Below are 23,193 nucleotides of genomic sequence, written 5' to 3' on the forward strand. Positions count from 1 at the left end.
AAAAAAGAAACTAAATAACCCTTGTTAAGAAAACTCCTCTTTAAGTCCTTCCCTTCATGATTAATAGAGCTCTGTTCTTGCTAGATCTGGCTGACCTTTATTCTTCTTTCTTTTTAGCTTAATCCAGTTGAACATCATCCCCTCTAGGATAATCCAGCTACAATCCCATATCACCCAAAAGGTTTTGAGCAACAACATCCTTTTTACTAACCTTCTGCACAGGAGTAGGTAATATTCAATGTCTTCACTGATTATCCAGAGCCACATCTATTTCCAATCAGCCCTCCTGAAAAAAAGATACATCCTCCAAACCTCTAAGCCGTAACGGAGGCACATAAGAAATATCCCCCGGTGCATTAGAAGAATCGGAAGCATAGTCCAATTGATGTACTGTGCAAACAAGATCTATTTTAATTTCCTAATTTCTATTGTATTTTCGTTTATGTTGTTTTGGGTAATTTAATTAGGGTCTTCTTCAAGATTCTAGGATATTATTATTGAGGAAGTAAGATTCTAGATAATTTTTTTTTCTTGGTGCAAGATTCTAGATGTTATTATTTAAGAAAGTAGTCTTTTAGTTTATTTAGGTTTCTTATATTAGTTTGCTCATCATCCTAGCTTTGTAAGCCTACTATCCAAGCATTGAGAATTGAAGTTGCTGGACGTTGGTCCTGCATCTCTGATTTTTTGCCAATCTCATCCAGCAATAGACCACCATCACATGCAAAATCACTATCAGACTTACTGTCCTTTTGCAAGATATCCTCCAATTTTATCCCTTGTGAAAACGATTTTCTCCTTTGTCTATTTCAGACACAGTAATTTTACTTCCCTTAAAAAAATTGTCTCCTGGCATGTTTGAACTCGTACAATTGTTAACAAACTTTTCTTACTTTTCCTCTCCTTTGTCGATTGACACTTATACACCTTTGTATACACAGCCTTTTTACGTTCTTTTCCATCTTTACTTTCCCTAAAAATGCGAACCATTTGTAGGCTCTCCCCATTCTGACCTCTAAATGGTTGCAGCTCCTGCTGCACCTGAGAATTTCCTTTGTATCTTCAACTGAAATCTCTCTTTTCAATCCATCACCTCATCTGAACAGCCTGCTCACATTTATCCCCTTGCCCTTTGTTCTTGCAGTAATAAGATTTTTGGGCATCTCTACCACATGCACCAACGCTAACAGCAACCCCCTGACCCTTCTAAGAACCCATGGGCTATAACCACCTGCCTCCTGAGCTCTGTTGACGCAGTGTGGATAATGGGCCAGTTCATTTGAATGGCCCAATGAGAAGAGAAAGCGCTCTCTTTTTTTCCCTTTCAAAAAATGATTCAAGTTCAACATGTTAATACCCTGATAATGGGCATGTTCTAGAGCCTGGCCCAGCTTAGGTGATAAAGAAACTCTTTATTTTAGTTTAGGTTTTTTTTTTTTTTAACTAATTGGCCCAATTCCAATACAATCAGCAAACTCCCTGAATCAATCTTCATTGCCTCGTCCTCCACAGGAGAAACTTCATTCTTTCTCTTGTTTTCTTCTTCTATTCTTTCTTCCCTTCTTCATCTCTGACTTTATAACATGGTATCAGAGCATAAATCTCCTTTTAATTTTATTTATCTATGCCTTTATGTACACTGTTTTTCTTTCCCTTTCTTATCATCCCATAATCAGCTCTCAAATCTGATTTTCTGGTTGGTTTAAGAGTCGTTCAGGGTCACCTCTGCTGTGCAGCATCCTTGATAGGATGTGGTGTGCGTTCATGGTGTTTTGTTGATGTGAAGTGATGCTCTGTTTCGGGTATACTGCTGTTGCTGTTCACTGGTTTTTTGTGGCATGATGATGCTGGGCGTTCGTGATTGATTGCCTGCAATCTTGTGTCAGTTGCTGGTGATTTTGATTGGTGTTCAATGACTTTATTTTCTGTTCTTGCTGGCACTCACTTCTAGTTACTACCAGCCACTATGCCTTAGCTGCTGTGCTGCTAGGTTGTTTGTCAAGTGCCTGTGGTGCTTGTTGTGGTCTGCCCACTTCCTCATGGTCAAGTAATTCCTCGTTGGATATTGTAACTTATATTCCACGTTCAGAGCTACCTTCTTTGAAGTTCTAAAGTTCTGCTCTGTGCTTGCCTGTGCTGCCTGATTTCACAATGTTGCTGTACTTTTTCGTTCCCAGTACTGGTGTGTGCTTATTGTAGCATATTGGGGGTGGTTTTGATGGTCTTTACAAAGAGTTCAACTAATATTGTTTGCGTACAGATCACCCATCAAATTAGTTTGATCCTCCATCTTCCTATTGTGGTCTTGGGCAGCGTGTGTGTGTATTAATGCGGAAGGAAAGTCTAAATATTTGCTGCATTCTCCTAGTCTCCAAACTCCAAGGATTATAAAGATTGGATGAAAGAGATTATATATTGAAATTCTCATGATGTGCATAAATTATATACAATTACAAATATAAATTTTACATATATATATATATATATTATATTAACATGGTACAAAAATGATAATGAGAATAATTCCTGACATATCTTTGCAAGAATTAAAACAATATTTGACAAAAATAAATAGAATTTATGAAAATAATCGTTCGCTACTTACCAGTTGGTTGTCCTCAGAAATTTCCCAAAGTTTTCTTTTCTCACTTCCCCAAACTATTAGTTAGAGGGAAAGATTAAAAACAAATAAGTCACAAGTGTAAGCATATAAAAAACATTGGGAGTGGGGGTGGGCTTTGGATCAACAGTAAGGTTGCTCCTTTGTGATCAGTTGGTCAAGGGTTCAAGTCCAAGGAAACAACCTCTTTGCATAAAACAGGGGTAAGGCACTAAGGCTGTATACACTGACAACCCTTCCCTTACCCTTGCAATGTTGGGGGGGGTGTGGGGTGGGTGCTTGTGGCCTGGGGATGCCCTCATATAAAAAACTTTGGAGCACAAATTTGATAAAATAAGAATGAGTGTGTTAGCCATGGCAATTTGGAAACAGTGGAACATCACAAAAAAGAAAAGGAAGGGGAAAGAAGAAAGAAGGAGAAATGGATTATAAAGAAAGATAAAAAACAAGGGAAGAGAGAAAAGGAGTGATGCATGGAATTGGGGTTGATGGGAGTGTGTTGCGCATGGAATGGAGGGTCCTGCTGTCACTTTCCATGCAGATGCATCCTTTCACCTTTTTTTTATTCCTTTCACTAAAACTTCCACCACCAAATATTACACACAAGACACACATCGACACACAGAGTTCGTTAATCTTAAACTTTTAAATTTTATTTCTATTAAATTATTATTTTTTATGTCAAGACAAAATAGTAATAATTTTAAATATTTTTTTCTAAACAAATTATCTCTTGCCTGAATATAACCTTGCAAATGTTGTTATCACTTATTCAAGATTTCAACCAAACTAGTTAAATTCCAATCATTTTATTTTTATTTCATCACTTTCTCCCTTATTCAACATTTCAACCAAACTAGTTAAATTTCAGTATATTATTTTAATTCCATCACTTCCCAAATTTTATTTATGACAATCAAATTATTATTTAACCAATGTTTAGGCAGGTTTTGGTAATAATAATATGGTTATGCAATGGGCAAATAAATAAAATTAATGGCATGGTATCATGTGTGCATGCAGGTATTGCACAAATGCAGAACCCATTACCCAAAATTAATGCAGTATAAGGAATAACAAATAGGATATACCTGTGAAATACCCTTCTAAGGACTGTCCCAATGATATCTCAATCCCAACTTAGCATCTCGCCTATGACCCTACAAGCCAAATTTACCTTCTATAACTTTATGCCAAAGGGAGGACTCTAATGGAGAACGCCATAATCATTTTCCCATTAAAAGTGTTCTAGATGCCAAATTTCCAAGGACCAAACTCCTTCCATTTTAGACCTACAAAAGCCTCCCAAGTAACTAACTAATCCTACCAAGGAAATCTCTCATGACTTTTTCGATATTTCTAGCTATCTCGACTGGAACTATAAAAATAGACTAGAGAGGAACCCACTAGCAAGACAAGCTTGAAGGAGGGTAATACGCCCACCTAGAGAAAATAAAGCACCTTTCCACCATCCAACCTCTTGGACACTTTCTCCCCCACATGATCCCAAACTCAACTGACATAGGAATTAGGATTACCACCTAATGGCACACCTAGATAAATCAGAGGACAACTCTAAAGTTCTAGAAATGCTGAAATTTATACGAGCTATCCTTCTCTTCCTAAATTTAACTTTTAAACCTGATACCCTCTCAAACATTTGGAAAATAGTACGAACATATAAAAAATACTCTCTATATTCCTCTAAGAAGAAAATAGTATCATTTGCAAATCAATGATGTCACACTACAATCCTCTCACTCCCCACACATTTCCCTCTCATAAACCCTTTATCTACAGCCCTGTGGACCGAGCTACTCAAAACATCTACCACAAGGACACTCAAAAAAGGAGAAAGGATCCCCTTGCCTAAACCCCTTGAAGCGCTAAACAATGATCTAGGCTGTCCATTGATGATGATTGAAGGAGGCATTAGATAAACACCCCCTCATCCAAGCCTGCCATCTATCACCAAAATCCTTCCTCAAAAGAGATTTTATCAAGACCATTCCAACTCTGTTTGTAAGTGACATTACAAATGTTTAAATATTTTGACGACTATCTTTCTTCTTGTTTTCTTAGGAGCTCTAGAAACACAGGATGACCAGTGCAGCTGTGAGTCAATTACTTCGCTGCTGTTGCTTCCTTGATTTTGAATTTTTGTTTGACTGCTTCAATGGTATTGCCGGCATGATCATCCATCTGGATTGAAACTTCAGATACCTGTTTCTTGTGTTTGTTCTGTGTCCAATCTTGTATGCAGGTTTTGCGAATCCAGTGAACATCATAGTTTTGGTCTTCCACCTAGGGAGTAGAAGCACTGTTTGTTCTTCTCTCCTTAGTTTATTAAGACATTTGGAGTACCCAAATAGACACTTAATGGTCCTTGCTCATTACTTATTCAGATGGGTGTACCCTAGCACTTATGGGGTATGCTGTACATATAGCTTCCTATTTAAATCAATTCTATACTGTCTCCTATTTTGGATGGTCAGATACTTTTTTTTTTTTTTCAATATTGTATCTATTTAAATAGCTTGATATACATTGTTGTCCTACCACCAAACAAACAGCTTAAGCTTTTAGGGAAAGCAACCTAATAATATCCACAGTTGCTTTTCCATAATCTTCTGTCCTAAGGATTTGGTTCTACTTGCTTTATTCAGCTTCTCGGACCAAATTATGACAAGCTTTCTCCCATTCTTTTTCTTTTTGGGTACCCTTCAACTCAAAAGGGGATACTCTTGTGATAGTCATACCCTTTAGGCCACAGTAAATTTAAACTACTTTGATAAATTAGCATGACCTTGCTTTGTTTTGCATTAAACAAGTTCATACTAGCCATGTTATTTATTAATTGAGTGGTGTTAATTGATATTGGGAATTCCATTTGACTTATTAGTGGTAGGAGGGGCTTAGATGAAAGGAAATTATGAGGGATATGCAAAAACATAAATAGCATAACAGTTGGGGCAAAGAGAGAAAAAATAAAAAAACAGGATGGGGGATGCTGAAAACAGGTGCGACACCTGGCAGCACTACAAGCCAGCAGCAGCCATGTGGCAGCTCTGAAAACCAGCAGCTGATACCTAGCACATAGATGGCAGCACTGCAGGACCCTTGTTGCCACCAGCTGCTGCAGTCCTGTCCTGCCATGTTTCCAGCCTAGAAGGAGACTCTTGGCAAGCAGCTGGCAGCAAGTAGTTGCTGTCTTGACCTTTCCAGCCCTGTAGAGCAGCCACAGCACAGAAACGAATACCGAAAACTCTTGATGTAAACCCTAGTTCTAGCTAGAGAGAGAGAGAGAGAGCTCTGCAAAAAATCAAGGAAATTCAGTAAAAATTTAGGAGAAATACCGGAAATTTGGAGGGAAAATTAAACTTAGTTTCAAGAAGCTGAAAATCATATGTTTTCTTTGGATATTATAGCTGCACATATTGTTTAGTTGGGAAACTTTTCATGTGGCAGATATTCATCTTATAAGGATGATTGTGTTACTTACTATGGAAGAGCTTGTGTATGCATATGTTGAATTGCTGTTGTGTGAAATTGCTGGCACCATGTGTTGTTGTGGCTGTGATATTGTGCAATTTGAGCAAGTAGGGATTGTGTCTCCCTTAGGTGAAAGACCCTGAACCTCTGGAGGATATTTCCGTGTTAAGAGGTGGTTGGCCAAGCTGGAATTTGACACTTGTTTGAGATAAAATGTGCACTTAGTTGGGGCAGCACTGCTATGTCCAAAAAATGTAAAAATGTATGTTATTTGGATGTTTTGTGATGGTAACTTTAGATGAAGAGATTGCTTAGAATAAAGAGCGCGTTCATGCATATTGCTTAGCATAAAAAGTGTGTTCATGCACCTTGTGATTATGCATGCATATAAGAAATCATATGTTAGAATGTTGAAATCCTTAATTGAATAAGGGGGAATTAAGAATGTCTACTGAGCTTGTGGTTGCTCACCTGTTCCTTAATAATTTCAGGTTTGAATTGAAGGAGAGTTCCGCTTGTTAAGTTCTCCAAGCGACCGCCCTTTTTAACATGTATTACAGGTTGGCAGGAACACAATAGGGATCCTAAGCATGTATTCAGTTAGCGGTTATGTATGTAGACTATGAAGTGTGAAAAATGTTTTATGTAAAGTACAACCCAATGTCAAGAGCTTGTCATTGAATGTAATACATTTTAGTTGCTTTATGATATATATATATATATATCTTGTGTTTTCAACAAATATTCACTCATAATTGGTTTTTAACTTGTTTCCAAATGACAGTTTTGTAAAACTCTTGCCTAGGCCTTGTGCCTTGGATTTTAAATGGAATCACAGCTGGTCACATGCCAAAAACAGGGACGTGACAATTGCTGTTATGACCTACACTTGGAAACATTTTATTAGTGCAGATGTTTACTTTCTTTGAATCTACACTATATTTTGCAATGTTATTTGACCACATTTTGTTACAAGTTACTGGTTTTATCACCACTAGCAATGTTCTGTCCTTGTCTTCTTCCAAAAATCCTTGGATGGTTTGTCGTCTTCTTGATGTTCTCCTTCAGAATTAGGAAGAATAAGCAGCAACAAGCTAATGCCACATCTGTTCACCCTGCCATCAAATTCTGAAGGTTAGCCTCCACCAGTTTTTAATGATATTCTTTGGACTCACCATAGAGTTATTTGTTTGACTACCCAAAAAAAAAATCATTTAATCCTTCTTCTTCTAATTGTTCCTATCCTCTCGCTAATTTTGTTTCTCCTGGTACTGCTTAGATTACCGTAGTTTTGTTGGTGTAACCTGTTTTTGGAGGAGCAAAAACAGCCTATTGTAGCCAGGTCAAGTGTAGAAGCAGAGTATGAAGCTATGGCACATACAGATTGTGAACTTCTGTGGTTAAATATTTTAATTCTTCGTTTGGATTTCAGGATACTAAAATTATGTAGATGTACATTGACAACCAAGTTCTATGTGTATCACTTACAGTCCCGCATAACTGTGTTTCATGAACAACGCTGTGGTAGATTGTGATTTTGTCCGCAATGAAGTTATGCTGAGAGTTGTTTGTATGCCTTTCATTGGGTCTACATACTGTGGAGAGGACTCTTGAGAAGGGAGGAGTTTTTTTGTACATGAGTAATGGATGTTCTGGAGAGGGCTTAGAGAGGAGAGAGGCAATTTCCAAGGAACTCAAGTGTGGATTGTGGTAGGTCAAGGGGAAGGTATTATGATGGTTGAAAGGATTCCTTGAACTAGTGAGAATCCAAAATGGATGACAGGATTCCTTGAACTAGTTGGAATGAGAGAGAGAGAGGTCAAGGTGAAAGGTGAAGCCTTGAACTAGTTGGAATGAGAGAGAGAGAGAGAGAGAGAGAGAGAGAGTTATTTTAGAGGAGAGGCAAAATGTTGCAAGGTGGTCATATTTAAATGTTAGATTGACATGTCATGTCTCATTTAATGAAGAAGATGGATTTTTTGAACTAATCAATAATGACCCATGGTTAAGAAGAGAGAGAGTAAAAGGGAAAACATGTCACAAATGACATGGGATGCTTGAGCAACTTAAGAAAAACCATAACTCGAGCTCACCAAGCCAAAACTCTCTAGAACATATCAAGACTGGGATTGATAGAGACCCCGCCACGTTTCTCTATGGTCGATCCTAGCTCGCATTGTCGATATTGATTATTGACCTCCTGCAAGAATGCAAACATAATATAATTAATATTTGATTTAATTAAATATGTACATGCAAGTTTGACATTGATCAAGTCAACAATCTAGGCAAAGTCGTAATTTTACGAATTTATGCAGACCAACTAGGAGACTTCTTGAGCAAAGCATTATTCAAGAATCTGTTCTCTTTTTATATTGTCGAGGCTTGGCATGGGTGATATCTATTCTCCAGCTTGTGGGGGAGGTTAGACATGTTAGGATAGTTTTGGTGTTCATATTTCTGTAACCCTATTTCATCTTATTGAATATGAACAGAAAGAAAGGAATATTCTTATCCTGAAAAAGAAAAAGAGAAAAAAGAAAAAGAAAAACAGAAAGTACTAGGTCAGGGAGACGAGGGTTGACTGCATGTTGTTTCTGTCAGTAATGGATGCCTGAATCTTGTTACTATTATTTTCAGTGTTCCAATGGGCTTAGATAAGGGTGTTACACCTGAACTTGGAGGTCAAAGGTTAAGTCATGGAAATAGCCTATCCCAGTGTGGAGGTGACGTTGTGTACACCATGTCATTCCTAAGCCCCAATCTCCTTTGGAGCCTTGTGCACTGGATGTTACATTAAATGCAGTCTTTTTCTTAACTTTTTGGATGGATATACCTCTTCAGAGAGTTAATTTTACATTATTTTCTCATGACACGTGGTTCATTGACTATGCAGAACCCATTGGAGGAGAAATTACGGTTATGAGTGAATCTGCGATAATTGAAAACATTCCTAAAAGAAGCACAGAGAGAGCTTTAGATCAGCAGCTGAAGAATAACAAGTTCTCAATGTCTCTTGACCAGACTGGGAGGAAAGGATGTTATTACTCGCAGATTCCCCGTGTTGTAAAGCGCAAAGGAATTCCTGGTCAGGAACTTACTTCATTGAATCTTGACAAGGTAAATATTGCTTCATGTGTTTTGACAAAACATTGAACATTGGAAGACTTTAATGTTGGTAAATATTATGTTCATTTGTCCAGACTGTATTATTAGAAAACATATTGATGCAAAATTATGGTGGTGTTGAAGAACTACTTCTTGGGGAGCTGCAATTTGCATTTATAGCATTTCTGGTATGTACAAACATGTATGACGTTTATGCTTGATGATTAATATCATCAAGTTCTTCTATGAAATATATATATATATTGTCAAGTTCTTAATGACATTAAAAATTTCTGTAGATGGGGCAGTCCCTTGAAGCATATCTACAGTGGAAATCTTTAGTTAGCCTTTTGTTTGGCTGTACAGAAGCTGTAAGTAATTAAATATTTTTGATGCTTTTATGTATAGGACATGCTGTTCTTCATTGCGAACATGCATATACATACATGTGTATGTGTGTGTTAGTGCATATTCATGTGTGTTTGTTTTTATATGTATGTATCTATGCATGTTGGTATATATATCTATATATATATATATATATATATATATTTACATATAGTAAAAAATAAATAGAAAATAGATTATAGAACCCAAATGCTGAAACACCTGTTACTTGTGAACGTTACAAAATTATTTAAGGAGTCTGTTATAAAGAAAATATAACCATTCATAAGTCATAACTACCTCAACGTGCATATCAATTATTTAAGCAGAGTTGGTTACCAAAGCAATCACTTGTGGGTGTAAAAATACACATGCGTGCAGACAGATTTTCTCAATTAACCAAACCCTCAACTATTCAAAATAAACGAAGACAATTCTTAATTCTTTTGCGAAGGCTTTACAAATGTTCAAGATCAGAGCAGAATTCAAATTAAAAAAGGTTTCAAGTCAAATTAGAAATGTCTTTGAAGAGATTGAGCATAGTGAATTTCATCAAGCCTTCTGGCTTGCCTTTCATCAATAAACGAAGACAATTCTTAATTCTTTTGCGAAGGCTTTACAAATGTTCAAGATCAGAGCAGAATTCAAATTAAAAAAGGTTTCAAGTCAAATTAGAAATGTCTTTGAAGAGATTGAGCACAGTAAATTTCATCAAGCCTTCTGACTTTCCTTTCATCTTGTTGCATGCAAAGACTAAATCTTGTAAACTCTTCATCTTCCTACTGATTTTGTCCCTTCTGCCCTATATAGATAATAAAGGATTATTAAAAAAAAGAGAGAGAGAGATACAACTTATAGGAGGACAAGAAATCCTCAAGAAAAGAAAGAGTCAACACAGAAAAACAAAAGAAACTAAATCTAATGGAACTAAATAAGAAAACCTATCTTGACGTTCTTTCTATTGCAATTTGCAGAACATTGCAAGTTTGCTAATCGCACTGGCCTTTTTCTCCATTCTTTTATGGGCATCTGCCCGAATTTCTTTTTGTTCAGGATCAGATGGCCACAAGAACATTTATCCATTAGGTCTTGAGCTTCTAAAGCCTTCCCAGTAATCTCCTATGCTGGCCCAGGAAAAACCCCATCTCTTCACTGCTGTTTTGTATCCAGGCCATCTTCCTAAAATAGAAACACCTAGAAAACCTTCAATTGGAGATGGTAACAAAAAAGACATATCCCAAAGAGAATTGGATGAATCAGAAGCATATTGATGTTGTTCCTCAACCTCATCCAATAATAAACCACCATCACAAGCAGATGCAGTAATGCAATCACGTTCATCATCTGACACATTGCCCCAATTCTTTATTTCCTTTGGACCATCACCTTTACTAATCTACTCATTTGAATCGAACTTCTGAATATTTGGAGATTCCACAATACACAAATGCCCCTTGGCATTTCTTCTTAAAGAAATTATCATCGTCTCATTATACTAGCTGGCATAGTGGATTGTACATGATAGACTCCCATGCTGTTCTTGACTTCTTTGACGGGTATTATTATTATTTGTCATTCAACGCTGTTTTGTACATGGATGGCACCCCTTTGGTGCCCTTTAATGAATTCTATTTTTGCTGATGAAAAGACAAGGGATCATTTAGGTTGCTTGTAAGTTTAATGTCTTGGTCTTGGTAATTTTGTGTTTGAGAACATTTCTATTGTGGGAAAATGGTTATGATGGTTCCCTTGGAGATTAACTCCCTTTGGCATAAAGTTATCAATGGAAAATTTGGTTTGTAGGAGAATTTTTGTGATGATAATATTGGTATTAAAGTTACTTGTGAGAGTCCTGAGAAATTCTCATAGGTCTCTTCTTTGTTCTTCTCTTCTATAAAATATAAAGTGGGTGATGGTTCTTGGATTTGTTTTTCGGAAAAATGTGTGGGTGGGGAATACCTTTTTCTTTGTTAAATTCCTCCAGTGTTTTTGTCTTTTTGTTGCATATCAATTCCATTTCTTCTTTATGGCAGTTAAATAAAGCCTATGATGTAGAGTGCCTGGGATTTTTTGGAGTGTGCTGGAGAAGGGTTTTGGGCTGGTTTTGAGTAAATCCTATGATCATGAACAAACAGAATAAATTGGTTATGAGCCTTTTGAGGGTGAAGGCTGTGGGATCCTCTTTCTCCTTTCTTGCATAGGGATAGTAGGGGATGTGTTCAGAAAAATGGTCTCACATGTGCCGATATTAGGAGTTGATTAAAGGGCTTAGGGTTGGAAGGGATGAGGTGGGAGTGTTAAATAATTAATTGGCTCATGACAACATTCTCTTTTAGGAAGATGTTTTTGAGAAAATTTTGGAAAATTCTGGCATTGCTAAAGATTTTTGAGAAAACTTTGATCTACCTTAAAGGGACATTCCTTGACCTTTGTCTTTTTGAGATTTGGTTGTTGGGAGAGTGCATAGGAGGTTAGAAGGGTGGAAGAGAGCCTAAGTTTCCTTAGGGGGTTGTTTCACAAAGATTAGTGCTTATCTTTCAGATATTCCCACTTATTTATTTTTATCTCTTTTAGATTCTTTGTTAGTGTAGTTGGGAGGTTAGAGAGGATGGTATTGGGTTGTGAGGACATTAAGAGGGATAATTTTGTTACTTGAGATGTGGTTAGGAAGCTTAAGTCAGAAGGGGTTTGGGACTTTGGAATTTGGTGTATAAGAACATTTCTCTAATGGGAAAATGACTGTGGAGGTTTCATTTAGAACTAGCTGTCTTTGACACATGGCTACAAGGGCAAGAATGGGTCTTCATCATAATGGGCAAGTTAAAAAAGGTATTTATGCTAATCATGCAAGTTCTATGAAGTTTTGTCTCTGAGTTATGTCACTTTTTTTTTTACCTCATACTCAATACAAGGTTGATGTTTGACATACTAACGCTTTTTGTGATGACTCTGGGTAGGAGAAACTCCATTGTCAACCTTGGTTCCCCATCATTTTAGAATTTCTTCCTTGCATAATTCTCCGGTTGCCTTTTTTATTTTTATTATTGTTTTTATAAACAAAGAATTATATTAAAGAAAGAGGAGGAATACAATCAAGAAACACAGCAATTCAAAACAATAGAGCTAGCCAATCCTTGCTGCAATGTCTTCCAAAGAAACATGCCAGAAGAATCCCTTAGCTGAACACCAAAGAGATGCCAAGAGAACCACTCTGCTCCAAAGCATCTGACTGGAAGTTAGGTGTGTACATATATTACCGAAAAACACAAAACCAAACCATTTCACTATTTGGTTCAATTTTTCAGTTTCGTTTCGGTTCTGATTCAGAATGTAAAAAACCGAAATAATAAAAGTTATAGCTACAACAACAAAACCAAGCCTTACGTACCACTAGGTGGGGTTGGCTACATGAATCATTTTCCGCCAATTTGTGCAATCGTGGTCAATTTCTTTCAACAAATTCAGGGCTATTAAATCCCTACTCACTATCTCATTCCAAGTTATTTTAAATCTATCCCTATCCCTTCTATCACCCCTCATGACAACTAACTCATTCTTCCTTACTAGCCCACTATGTGGCCTACGTTGCAAGTGCCCAAACCACCTGAGTCGTTCCTCCCTTATCTTATCTTCTACAGGATCTACACCTAACTTACTGTGAATATGTTCATTTTTTAATTTATCTTTCAATGTTATACCATTCATCCATCTAAGGATTCTCATCTTGGAAACTTTCACTTTTTGAATAGCTATATAATTTAAATTAATATTGAACTAAACATTCTTAGTATAAGTAGTTAAGTGCGGACGATTACTGCACAATATATTTTGCATCTTGTCTTATATAATTTGAATTCATTAAAGATGCCCAAACTGTATAGTTTCACCATCTTTCCAGTGCTTTGGCGCATATAGTTGTAGTTCTTTTCCTCTGCAATTGCTTTGCGATAGAATCAGCTATCTTGCTTCCCTACAAGCTTTCTCTTCTGGTTGCTTTAAAAGGGTGTGCTTTTCAGATGTCCAGTGAATAGCTTTTTGGCTTGATGTTTTATATATATATATTTCTCATCAGTCATCTCTTAATAAATTTTTAATAAACTTTTATATCTATGTAATAATTTTTTGTTTCAACATTTTCTTTTTCTTTGCAGCCTTTACATACAAGGAGCCATCTATTCACCAAGGTATGATTCTAAAAAAATTATCATTATTTTAAAATAACTTTTTTTGATTGAGAAAGAAGAAATTTGAATATTTTTATTTTATTTTGAATAGTTTTTATTATCTTCTTGGATCGCTCTATTGAGTATTTGGGATGCAATCATTCAGTGAACTATAAAGAGAAAAAAAAAAAAAGCAACTAAACTCTACACAACTAGAACTTATCCCAAATGTTGGGGCTGACACCTGAATACTTTTCTTCTTTTTCCAGTTTTGTGTTATTTTTCATACCACGAGGTTATACCCTCTCGTCTTTTTCCATTCCCTCACAGTCTTGATTTGCATCAATTTTGGCATGTTACTCTGCCCCTCTCACACCTTGAGTTTATTTCCATTTTGGCATTAAATTGTTCATGTAGCAGATTTTTAAATTCATTGTGCATTTACTTTGTCCGTCGAGCGCCTTTTACTTTTTTTTGTCACTTCTTACTGTTGCAAAGGGCGTTGATCACTGTTGCATAAACTATTTCTTCATTCTTTCTCATCATGCCCTTGGTGCTTCTTCTAGCTTGTCTTGAATTCTATCTTTATATTTGATTTGGACTTGGATTACTACTGCCCCACTTCAAAGATGACCATTGCGTAATCATCCTTTGCGGATGCAGGATGCAAGATACTGTGGAACTATCTTAGTTGTCTCCTAGTTGCCTATTTATTTATTCCTATGTCTATTACATTCAGGATAAGGAGGCCAATTACTCATAGTTATCTCCTTGTAATCCCTTCTATTCATGTTGCAAGATGATGAGGAGGAATAATGATTATGTCTCTCATTATGCCTCTGTTGTAACAGTTTTCATGCCTTCTTGGGTTTCTGGTTATTTTACCATTGAAGATCCTTACCATAAAATTGGTAATTCCATCATTCAAGTTTTCATTATGGATCTGATTGGTTGGTTAAATGGGTTGTGACCATTAATCCGATCTATTTTCAGTATTTTACTGGTCAACCAAAAAGAAATTTCTCGTGACCATGTCCATAAGTAGCCATGCATAATTCTCATTTTCTTTTAAATTTTTATTTGTGAATCAGTGGTAGTGGTTCTGTATGCTTTCCTTGTTACTGATTTCTGACATTTGATTCACTCAGTTTATCAGAGTAATCTACTACCAGCTGAAGTATGGACTTCAAAATGACCGGACCGACACTAGTGTTGCTGGGAGGGGGACATCAATTTTAGATGAATCCTGGCTATCTGCTGATTGCTTTTTGCATCACCTTTGCAAGGTAGTTATCCATGATTAAATTAATTAGTCATGTCCCCCCCTAGTGGAAAGCCTGATAATTTGATCATAGGACATTTTGTTGGAATGTATTGATCTCACTCGCCAACTATGCTCAAATGAAGTTTTAATTTTTTAATAGGAGCAAGTGTCATGTATGAGTCAATATTTTCCTATCAATTGTACAAAAGAGGTAAAAAATATATATTTTTTCAAGCTTTACAGTAAAAATATACATTTGAAAAAAGAAAAAGAAATTATTTTTACAAATAAGAAACTCAGCAGAAAATTTTGAAGATAATATTATTTTTTAATGTCACAGATAATAATTAATTAGTATCTTTAATACTATCTTTTAATGTCACAGATAATCATTAATTAGTATCATCATTTTAGATAATGTTAATTTCTCAGACATGGTGTTTTCTTAATTTCCTAGAATTTTTGTTTAAAATAGTATTTTCAATTGAGGCCCCAAAAAAAAAATTGAGCATTAAGAAAAAAAAAAAAAACAATGGAGCAATCACATGCATTTTATGTTCTTTCAGACTTAGTGGGTCAGTGAATAGTTGACTAGTCTGGGCATCTTTTCAGACAAAAAAAGAAAAAAAAAATCTCCAAATCTTTTGATTATGAATTGCGGATTGCAGGATTTCTTTTCAATGGTGCTAGAGGCTTCAGGAGTTGATGGTGACCTTCTGTCATGGGTCTGTATTCTAAACCTGGTTCCAATTTTGTGCGTTCAAATCCATTGTACCATCTGTTGTTCTATTTTCCAGATATAAATGAATTTTCTTGTTTGTTCTTGGGCAGTTAATGACAGCCATTGTGCCATACTTTTTTGCTACACATAGACAGGATCCTTTTTTATTCATTGCTAGAAGTCAGTCCTGTTCCCGTATGAAAAAAATTAGGTGTTATGCAACCATAGCTTTGTTTGTACTCTAAATACTATCCATATGGTGAGAGGTAAAGCATGGTGCTCACTGTTTAGTTAGGAATATATTCACCTCATTTATCTGCAGTATTAGTGTCAACGGAACCGCAAACAGCAAAGCAAAATATTTCTTTCCTTACTTCAGCCCACAATTATTTCCTTATTTCTCAATTCATTATTTTGTACAGTTAGCATATATTTAGTTTCCATGTACAGGACTTGACAGATTATAGTTTACATGTATAAGGTTAGAATCATGCTAGAACTTATTTACTTTCCATGTATAGCATTCTTGTAAAGTGTATATATAATATACAGAACTCAAGGCCAAACCATTCGGCCATTCACACAATACTTTGACATGTATCACAGCCAGCCGATTGCTAAGTTTTTTTTCCCCTTCGATTTTTTTTTGTCTTCTCGGTTTTGGACGTGTCTCTCATTTCTGTGGCTGTTGTGGTTTTTTTTCTCTTCTGGAATTTTTTTGTTCTCTGTTCTTTCGGTATTTCTGTGGCCGAGTGGCTGTTGGCACAGCAGGTTTTCTGGTTTGCCATTTATTTTAGTGCAGGCAACAGCTTTCTGTTGCTGTTTCTGGTGCTTTTCTGTCTTGGCACAGCAGGTTTCTGTCCTTGTGATTCTTGGCACAGCAGGCAACAGCTTTCTGTTGCTGTTTCTGGTGCTTCTCTGTCTTGGCACAGCGGGTTTCTTGGTTGAAGATTTATTTTTTAGTGCAGGAAGGTTGGTCTTGGTTCTCTCTGTTGCTTTTTCTGGTGCTTCTCTGTCCTTGTGATTCTCGGCACGGCAGGTTTTTTGGTTCAAGATTTATTTTTTAGTGCAGACAGGTTGTTCTTGGTTTTATTTGTACCTGCGTTGATTTATTTTTTCGGCTTCTAGATTTTCTGGTAGTCTTTTTCTTTTGGCACAGTCTGTTTTTTTTGGGCTTCTCGATTTTCTCCTTTATTTAGCATGGACTACGCACCTGTGTGTGCCAAGTTTAGGGGCAACAATTATTGTACGCGTGCTTTTCAATTTGAACTTTCTCTAAATGAAAAAGATCTTTGGGGTCATATTGATGGCACAGATTGTGCACCCAATCCTGAAAAATCCAAGGAGTCAGCGGCCTGTCCTTCATGAGCTGTGCTTGGTGCCAAGGATTCAGTGGCTTGTCCTTCATGGGCTGTGCTTGATGCTCGGATTATGTCTTGGCTTCTTGGCTCGGTTGAGCCACATATTGCCTCCAACTTGTGACCTTATCGCACTGCTCAATCCATGTGGACTTATTTAAAAACAGTATATCATCAAGATAACGGTGCCCATCGTTTTCAGTTTGAGCATGCGATTGCCATGTTTCAACATGACAATCGTTCCATCCAAGACTATTATTCAGGGTTTCTGACTCTTTGGAACAAATATTTTGATCTGGTTACCATGGATGTTCCTGTTGCATCTCTTCCCATTATTCAACGTCTTCTCGAAACTAGTCATTGTGATCAGTTTCTTATGAAACTCCGCCTTAAGTATGAATCTGTTCGCTTGTCTCTACTAAATCACTCTCCCGTTCCTTCTCTTGATGTTTGTTTTGGTGAGTTACTTCATGAAGAACGAATTAGTACTCAAGTTACTCTGGCACAATCTCATGGTAGTTCAGGGTCTATCCCTATGGTTTATGCAGCTCAACGACGAGGACCACCTGCGCAGTCTAGCAACTTGCATTGTTTTTGCTGCAAAGAATTTGGGCATACCCGAAATGGTGCAACATATGCTAATTTCGGCATTATCAGCAATGGGGCTCCAAGGTAGCAATTCTACTAAACTCTGGTGTGTGGACTCAAGTGCCTCTAATCATATGACAAATAATCCCACTACCCTCTGTCATGTTCGGCCCTATGCTGGTCAATCTGCTATTCAGACTGACAATGGAAATTCTTTGCCAATAGCTGTTGTTCGAGATGCCTCTTCTAAGTTCACTAATGTGTTTCTTGCTCCTCAGCTTTCCACGAATCTTATTTATGTTGGTCAGTTAGTTGATAACAATTGTGCTATTAATTTTTATGGTAATGGTTGTGTTGTGTAGGACCAGGTAACAGGGGAGCCAATTGCGAAGGGACCTAAAGTGGGGCATTTGTTTCCACTACTATTGTCTGTTCTAGCACGTTCTCCAATTTCTTCTATTAAGGCTTTTGCTTGTAATAATGTTTCAGATCTTAGTATGGTGTGGCATCATCGTTTAGGTTATCCCAATTCCCAATACTCAGATCTTATCTTATGTATTGAACTCTAGTTTACTTGGTAATAAAGAACGTTCTTCTTTATCTCTTTAGTGTGCTTCTTGCAAACTTGGTAAAAGCAAAACTCTTCCCTTCCCTTTGCATGCTAGTAGAGCTTCTCAGTGCTTTGATCTTATCCATAGTGATGTTTGGGGACCTTCCCCAGTTAGTTCACATGAAAAATTTAAATTTCATTGATGATTGTAGCAGATTTACTTGGGTCTACTTTCTTCACTCTAAATCTGAGATTTTTTGTACTTTCATTGAGTTTTTAGTGTATGTTGACAATCAATTTTTTGCTTCTATAAAGACATTTGGCACAGATTTTGGTGGTGAATATGTGTCTACTAAGTTTTAGGAATTTTTGGCTTCTAAAGGTATTTCATCAACGTTCATGTCCCGCTACTCCCCATCAGAATGGAGTAGCTGAACGAAAAAATCGTCATCTCCTAGATGTGGTACGTACTCTCTTGTTAGAATCCTCTGTTCCATCCTTATTCTGGGTTGAGGCTCTGAAAACTTCTACTTGATTAATCATTTACCTTCTCAAGTCCTACTCATGGAGTCTCCCTATTTCTGCTTATTTGCTAAGCAACCTACTTACGATAACCTCCGTACGTTTGGTTGTTTATGTTTTGTTCATTTACCTCCTTATGAGCAACATAAATTATTTGCTCAATCTGTTCGATGTGCATTCTTGGGATATAATGTGTGTCAAGGGATTTTTCTACTATGATCCTATATTACATCGTACACACATTTCTAGGAATGTTATTTTCTTTGAAAATAAACATTTCTTTCTTGTGTCCTTTGTACCCTTCTCTTACTGTGATTCTCCCCTCCTTCGAGGAGCAGTTCACGGATCCTCATCAAGTCAGTTCTCTTTTTAAACTAGGTATTGTGTATATGCGATGCTCCTGCCTACAGTTTCTTCCAGTAGCTCATCTGATATTTGATCCTACCACGCTCCAGATTCAGTTAGTTGTAGCACCTCCAGTGATTGGTCACTACATCAAATGGATGTCAAGAATGTTTTTCTTCACGGGGATCTTAAAGAGTGTATTTATATGAAGCCACCCCCGGGCTTGTTTCCCTCTCCAACTTCACATGTGTGTAAGCTTCGTCGCTCTCTTTATGGTATCAAACAAGCTCCGAGGGTCTGGTTTGATAAATTCCGCACCACTTTATTACACTTTTCATTCAAGCAGAGCAAATATTACACTTCATTGTTTCTTCATAAATCAAACATGGGTATTGTTGTTCTTTTGGTTTATGTTGATGATATTGTGAATACTGGTTCCGATTTTGCTTTACATGCTCAGCTCCAGGCTCATCTCTCAGAGTCCTTTCATATGAAAGGTCTTGGATCTCTCACATATTTTCTTGGTCTTGAGGTGAATCGTAGTCCCTCTGGTATTTCACTCAATCAAAATAAGTATGCTAGTGATTTGGTGGCCACAGCTGGCCTTCAGAAGGGTACTTCTGTTGATACTCCCATGGAATTAAATGTCAAGCTTCGCAAAGAGGGTGACTTATTTACTGATCCCAGTTTATACCGGAAGTTGGTGGGTAGTCTTGTTTATCTCACTGTTACTAGACCAGACATTTCTTTTGCTGTATAAAAAGTCAGCCAATTTCTTCAAACTTTGTCATCTTTATTTGGCTGTTATCCGTAGGATCATACGCTATGTTTAGGGCATTTCTACCCATGGTTTATTCTTCTCTACAGACAATTCTACTTGTATTGTTGCTTATAGCGACGCTGATTGAGTTGGTTGTGCGGATGCATGTCTCTCCATCACTGGTTGGTGTGTGGTGATGCATTGATCTCTTGGAAGAGTAAGAAGCAAGATAGAGTTTCCAAATCATCGACGGAATCTGAATACCATGCGATTTCTCTTACTTGTTTTGAAATTATTTGGCTTCGAGGTTTGCTTGCTGAGCTAGATTCGAACGCTATCGAAATCACGGCCAATCCTGTCTATCATGAGCGCACGAAGCATATTGAAGTCAATTGTCACTCTATCCGTGAAGCATTTGAAGCTCGTGTTATCACTCTTCCACATATTTCCAATGAATTATAAATTGCGGATATCTTCACCAAGGCTCTCACTCGTCATCGACATTGCTTCCTAAGTAGCATATTGATGCTTGTTGATCAACCCGCATCAATTTGAGGGAGGCTGTCAACAGAACCGCAAATAGAAAAGCAAAAGATTTCTTTCCTTACTTCAGCCGACAATTATTTCCTAGCAAAAGATTTATTTCCTTACTTCAGCTCACAATTATTTCCTTATTAATTTCTCAATTCATCATTTTGTACAGTTAGCATATATTTAGTTTACATGTATAGGGCTAGAATCATGCTAGAACTTACTTTCCATGTATAGCATTCTTGTAAAGTGTGAAACCATTCGGCCATTCACACAATACTTTGACAATTAGTATATATACTTATGGGTGGCTTGTTGCAGTTAGTATTGAGATCTAAATGTGGAATTTTATAGTTTAAAAGCACCAGCAGGCAGTATGGGAGGTAGGTTGCAGTTAGTGGAGAGAGAGAGAGAGAGTTACTTTCCATGTATAGCATTCTTGTAAAGTGTATATATAATATACAGAACTCAAGGCCAAACCATTCTGCCATTATATATTTATGGGTGGTTTGTTGCAGTTAGTATTGAGATCTAAATGTGGAATTTTATAATTTAAAAGCACCAGCAGGCAGTATGGGAGGTAGGTTGCAGTTAGAGAGAGAGAGAGAGAGAGAGAGATATACCCAATAAGATAGGCAACCAAGCTATCAGTTTGCATAGTGCTCATGCATGTGTTTGTCTTCTATTTATTCATTTATTTATTATTTTTGTCCATTTTCCCCTTAAAACCAATAGATAAACAACCAAGCTATCCGTTTGCTTAGTGTGTGGGTAGGTGTTGATCACAGCCCAATTTTAATATTTCTGGACTACCAGGATAAAAGTTTCTCTTCTATTTATTTATTTATTTTTACCTATTTTCCCCTTAAACCCAATAGATAAAGAACCAAGCTATCAGTTTGCATAGTGCTCATGAGAGAGAGAGAGAGAGAGAGAGAGAGAGAATTTCTCTTCTATTTATTTATTTTTGTCCATTTTCCCCTTAAATCCAATAAGATTGACAACCAAGCTATCAGTTTGCATAGTGCTCATGCATGTGTATGTGTGTGTGTGTGTGTGTGTGTGTGTGAGAGAGAGAGAGAGAGAGAGAGTTTGGCTTCTATTTATTCATTTATTTATTATTTTTGTCCATTTTCCCTTAAACCCAATAGATAAACAACCAAGCTATCAGTTTGCTTAGTGTGTGGGTAGGTCTTAATCACAGCCCAATTTTAAGCGAGCATTACATCACTTGAAAACAAAATAAGCAAGTTCAAGGAGCAAAAAGACAATTAATGTGACATTTCACATTTATTTGTTGTTCAGATCATAGGTTTATAATTAGGATATCTGAAATATGATTTTATGTTATTAGTTGTTTCACATTATGATAATTTCATTTGAAGAGTTGAATTTCTTCCATAACCTTCAATTATATGCTCGAAAGTTTCTCATGGTTATGTTTGCTCATGAACATGGACAATATCAATGAGCAACTATAAATTTCATTCCCCCTTTACATAGAGTAACGTCATTTAGATTGTAGCACTGCTGTGCACTTCATTCTCGATCTCTCAGCACAGGAGCACTGTTTTCCATTTTCATATATTTATGCATTCTTAATTTATATTTACTTGATGATAATCCATCTTTGTTCATGGCATGTTAGACATTTGAACTACAAACAACGAGTGAAGCTCTCTATGTGCTGTTCTCATTTGTACTTCTTACCCCTATTTGATGAGTAATTTAAATTTGACTACCAGTAGAATGATGCTATGGTTTTTTCAGCTTGATTTAATAATGTAATCATGCGGATGAGAAATTCTGATTTCAGTCTTCCTCCTTTTATAGACGAGGAAACTTAGAGAACTGCTTGAGAATGCTTTAGGATGGGATTTCCAGCAGAGCAGTGCAGTAGATGGAATGTACTGTGCAGGAGATGATGAGGTCTGCATTCAATATGTTAGCAGTTTTAACAATGTTTCATTCCTTCACTACTCGTGCCTAGTAGACTCTCTCTCTCTCTCTCTCTCTCTCTCTCTTAATGGTAATTTCGACATTTGCAGTATGCTCCTGTAGTTGAGATGTTGGATGACCAGTGTGTTAATGAAGCCCCAGGTGCGTAGGCATTTTGGTATAAATCCATTATCGGTGCTCGACAAATATCAGAAGGATCCTTACATGAAATCCCAAGCTTCTGGCTAATTAATCTAAATTGTCTGCCATCTTCTGCCGTTTAACTGGAAGAGGTATTAGGCTATTAGGCTAGTTTTCACTTAAGATATCGTAATTTTGTAGAGCCATTTTATCACCATTAGTAGGGAAGATGTTTTAAATGTTTCATATGTAATAATGCACGTCTCAGTGTCTCCTAAGTTTCAGTGTATTTTTTTTTAATTAAAAATAAATAAATAAACTAGGTTGTCTTTGTTAGAATGGAAAATAAATGAGTGCTTTGCTAGAATAATGGCATCCAACCATTTCTAGAGAGCCAATTTTTCTCATTCCTTCCATTTAGTGCTTCTTTTATTAGATATTACATATTTCAAACAAAATAAATGTAAAATAAATATTTAGAAATGTATAAAAAAGTAAAATATTTTGGTAAAACTTGTTAAGTTGAAGTCAAATTATTAGATTTGTTAGATTTTGATTTGATGATTTTTTTTGTCTTCCAATAATTCATGATTTTTTTTTTTATTTTTATGAAATATTAGCAAAAATGCGACTTGCATTGCATGTACGTAAATAATATTATATATTTTAATAATTTAAAAAAAAAATTAGATATATTTTTAAAAA

General features: G+C 36.5%; 1 protein-coding gene across 2 annotated transcripts in view; it reads left to right on the forward strand.

Annotated features, from left to right (window-relative positions):
* The window catches only part of LOC131160196 (uncharacterized), a 79,470-nt gene extending 56,575 nt beyond the window's left edge, over positions 1–22,895 (forward strand). For both annotated transcript variants that reach the window (XM_058115599.1, XM_058115600.1), the window contains exons 6-13: positions 9,009–9,232; positions 9,316–9,408; positions 9,520–9,591; positions 13,759–13,791; positions 14,919–15,056; positions 15,703–15,759; positions 22,243–22,338; positions 22,458–22,895. In XM_058115599.1, the coding sequence (XP_057971582.1) occupies positions 9,009–9,232; positions 9,316–9,408; positions 9,520–9,591; positions 13,759–13,791; positions 14,919–15,056; positions 15,703–15,759; positions 22,243–22,338; positions 22,458–22,517 (773 nt within the window). In that variant the 3' untranslated portion in view covers positions 22,518–22,895. The remainder of the gene's footprint in view (positions 1–9,008; positions 9,233–9,315; positions 9,409–9,519; positions 9,592–13,758; positions 13,792–14,918; positions 15,057–15,702; positions 15,760–22,242; positions 22,339–22,457) is intronic.
* The last annotated feature ends 298 nt before the right edge of the window (positions 22,896–23,193 follow it).

This window comes from Malania oleifera, chromosome 7 (assembly GCF_029873635.1).
Source record: "Malania oleifera isolate guangnan ecotype guangnan chromosome 7, ASM2987363v1, whole genome shotgun sequence".
Classification (NCBI taxonomy): domain Eukaryota; kingdom Viridiplantae; phylum Streptophyta; class Magnoliopsida; order Santalales; family Ximeniaceae; genus Malania; species Malania oleifera.